Below are 2,500 nucleotides of genomic sequence, written 5' to 3' on the forward strand. Positions count from 1 at the left end.
GGGTTTGATGAAGAAGAAAGCTAGATAGATTCATAGAGAAAAGTTCTTATTTTTGTAGTATGAAAACCAAACTCTGTATGTATAGATTTTTTTAAAAGGATATAAATATTCAGTGACTTCAACTGGAATCTATATTTGATTTTATAAACATGATTATAGTTTGAATCTAGCATCACTAATGAAAAACAGTACATTACACGGGTAATTATATGAATGCAATTTTTTTTTTTTACATTACATGACAAAAATTTAATTCATGTACACAAATTTCAGACCCTATCAAGACTGCCAGGGGCTTCCTCTCCATCAAGGCATACCGTCTGACCCCAGAGGCCATTAACACTGTCCAGGAGCGTGATTACACCCCTGAGGCCCTAAAGAAGGGAAGACTAGGCTATGAGAATCTCTTCCAGGAGATCCGATTAGTCATAAAGAACTCTCATCTCGTCAACACACTCATGTGTGAATTATATGAGGTGAGAAAGTGGAAGTTTTTTTTTGTTTTTGTTTTCAGTCTCTTCCTTTTCTTCACTAGTACTTTATATTCCTTCATTGTTTGCCATTATGAAGTGGGATTTATTGTATATCCCATACTATGTACATTAGGCCTACTTCAGTGGCCACTCTGATGAGTGCGTGGCTTGTATGCTGGGCGCACATGAATACATGTGTGCAGTGAATAGACTCCATACATCCTGTTTGCAATGTTATTTTCTCTTTTTCTTCATAAGTGTTTTTAGCTTTTTTGCCATTTTCAATGTCTATATTTGTCATTTGATATGTTGTGTGCAGTTGGTAATAGACTGTTTTCCTTGCACAGACTCCATGTCATTACTCAAGGTAGTCCATTTTTTTTAAATACAACTTGTGCTGCCATTCATGGCATGCAGGAATATCATCCTGAGGGTGGAAATAGCATCCTCCCTGGAGACAGCACTTCCAGGCATTTCTCATGGATGGTATATTCCACTCTCGTTTATCAATGGAAATATCAATGGAAATTATGCAGGAGCCCCTTCCTAAACACCCATTTAGTCTAATCACCCTTGAAGAGCATTGTGCACTCTTGGTGAGTCATTCCCATCACCCCAGCCTTTATCTGAAATTCTCATGACGGCAAGTTCCTTTCACCCTGCCCTTCCAGCCAAATTTTTCATGACATGATAGTCATGTCATGATGGTTATGTTCAGATCATAGGGGTTAAGTACTTTGAATAAGTTGATATCTTGCATTTCCAAAAACACCAATAAATAGGAATTATATTTCAAGCCTTTAAAAATATATCCTGTTTCAGTACCTAAAAAAAAAAAGAAGAAAAAAAAATACAGAAAAAAAAAAATTTATAGTTAAGGTTCTCATAAAAAAATATATTTCTGCCCCAGAAAAAGGAAGAAGAAAAAAAAAAGACCACTAAGAACAAGAAAAGAAAAAAATGATTTCTGATGCCCTTGAGGCTATTTACACTCATACTTGTGCTGACTCATTATACCTGTTTTTGCATGACAGATGATGCCCAGCAGCGAGGGTATGCAGTTCCTTGACTTGGGCACAATGTCGACACTTGACCGCCAGCTTAGGTGCTTAATGGACTACGTGGATGACCTCAGCCAAGAAGCCAACAAGTTCAACAACTTTCAGCGACAGAATGCCAAGCAGTTGCAGGACAAGCACAAGTTCATGCAGAAGAGGGTAGGTGGTGGTGTTGTGGTGGTTCTTAATTAGTATAGTTGGGAATGTTCTTTATTTGATATTTTATATTAAGCAGTAAATATAAATACAAATGTATTGGGTGAAATAAAAAGGAAACTGCTACAATGAATGTCTTCCTTCTCGTAGTGGTTTCATAGTATGTTTATCATAACTATAAACTTTACTTGCCAATTTTAGAATGGAAAGAAAATTTAGCATTATGATTAACATATACAGTCTATATAAGGATGTATTGATTCATAGGTTTGTTACTAAAGGTAAATCAAAAGTCCCCTTTCTTTTATCTATTCATTATTTTTAATGAGGTCACACTTCAGGCTTTCCTAAGTATAGTTACTTTAGCAGAAGACTTGCCCCATAACTAGTCTAATTTTTCATTCTTTTTCACCCTTATTCCTACCCCAGGCTGCAGAGAATGCCCAGCGCCAGGCCCGTGGAGAGCCCCCTCTGCCTGAGGAGGATGTTAGCAAGCAATTCAAGCCCATTGCTCCCCTGCCAAGACTTGATGCTATGATCACCTCTGGACAGATTTCGAACTACTGCAAGCAAATTTCGCAGTTCTGCAGCCAGTCACTGGGCAAGCTGTATGTGGCTAAGGCATTGCAGAATGATAGGAAATAATAAGGATTTGTGCTAATTTTTTCACTTTTTTTTGTCTTTTTTTATTTTTATTTTTTGAGAAGAGGAACTTGAAGAAACTGAATAAAAAAAACATAACATGATGACTGAGATCTATTGTTTATTTTTTCCAAGTGTTTGATGCTTAATAATCAGTATGTTGAAACTTTT

The 2,500-nt window shown here is 36.6% G+C and overlaps 1 protein-coding gene across 1 annotated transcript in view; it reads left to right on the plus strand.

The window, feature by feature from the left end:
* LOC125029116 (eukaryotic translation initiation factor 3 subunit H-like) overlaps positions 1–2,442 on the plus strand; it is a 9,779-nt gene extending 7,337 nt beyond the window's left edge. The window contains exons 4-6 of the mRNA XM_047618905.1: positions 274–476; positions 1,508–1,690; positions 2,117–2,442. Coding sequence (XP_047474861.1) covers positions 274–476; positions 1,508–1,690; positions 2,117–2,332 — 602 coding nt within the window. The 3' untranslated portion in view covers positions 2,333–2,442. The remainder of the gene's footprint in view (positions 1–273; positions 477–1,507; positions 1,691–2,116) is intronic.
* Positions 2,443–2,500: the final 58 nt, after the last annotated feature.

The sequence above is a fragment of the Penaeus chinensis genome, chromosome 9 (assembly GCF_019202785.1).
Source record: "Penaeus chinensis breed Huanghai No. 1 chromosome 9, ASM1920278v2, whole genome shotgun sequence".
Classification (NCBI taxonomy): domain Eukaryota; kingdom Metazoa; phylum Arthropoda; class Malacostraca; order Decapoda; family Penaeidae; genus Penaeus; species Penaeus chinensis.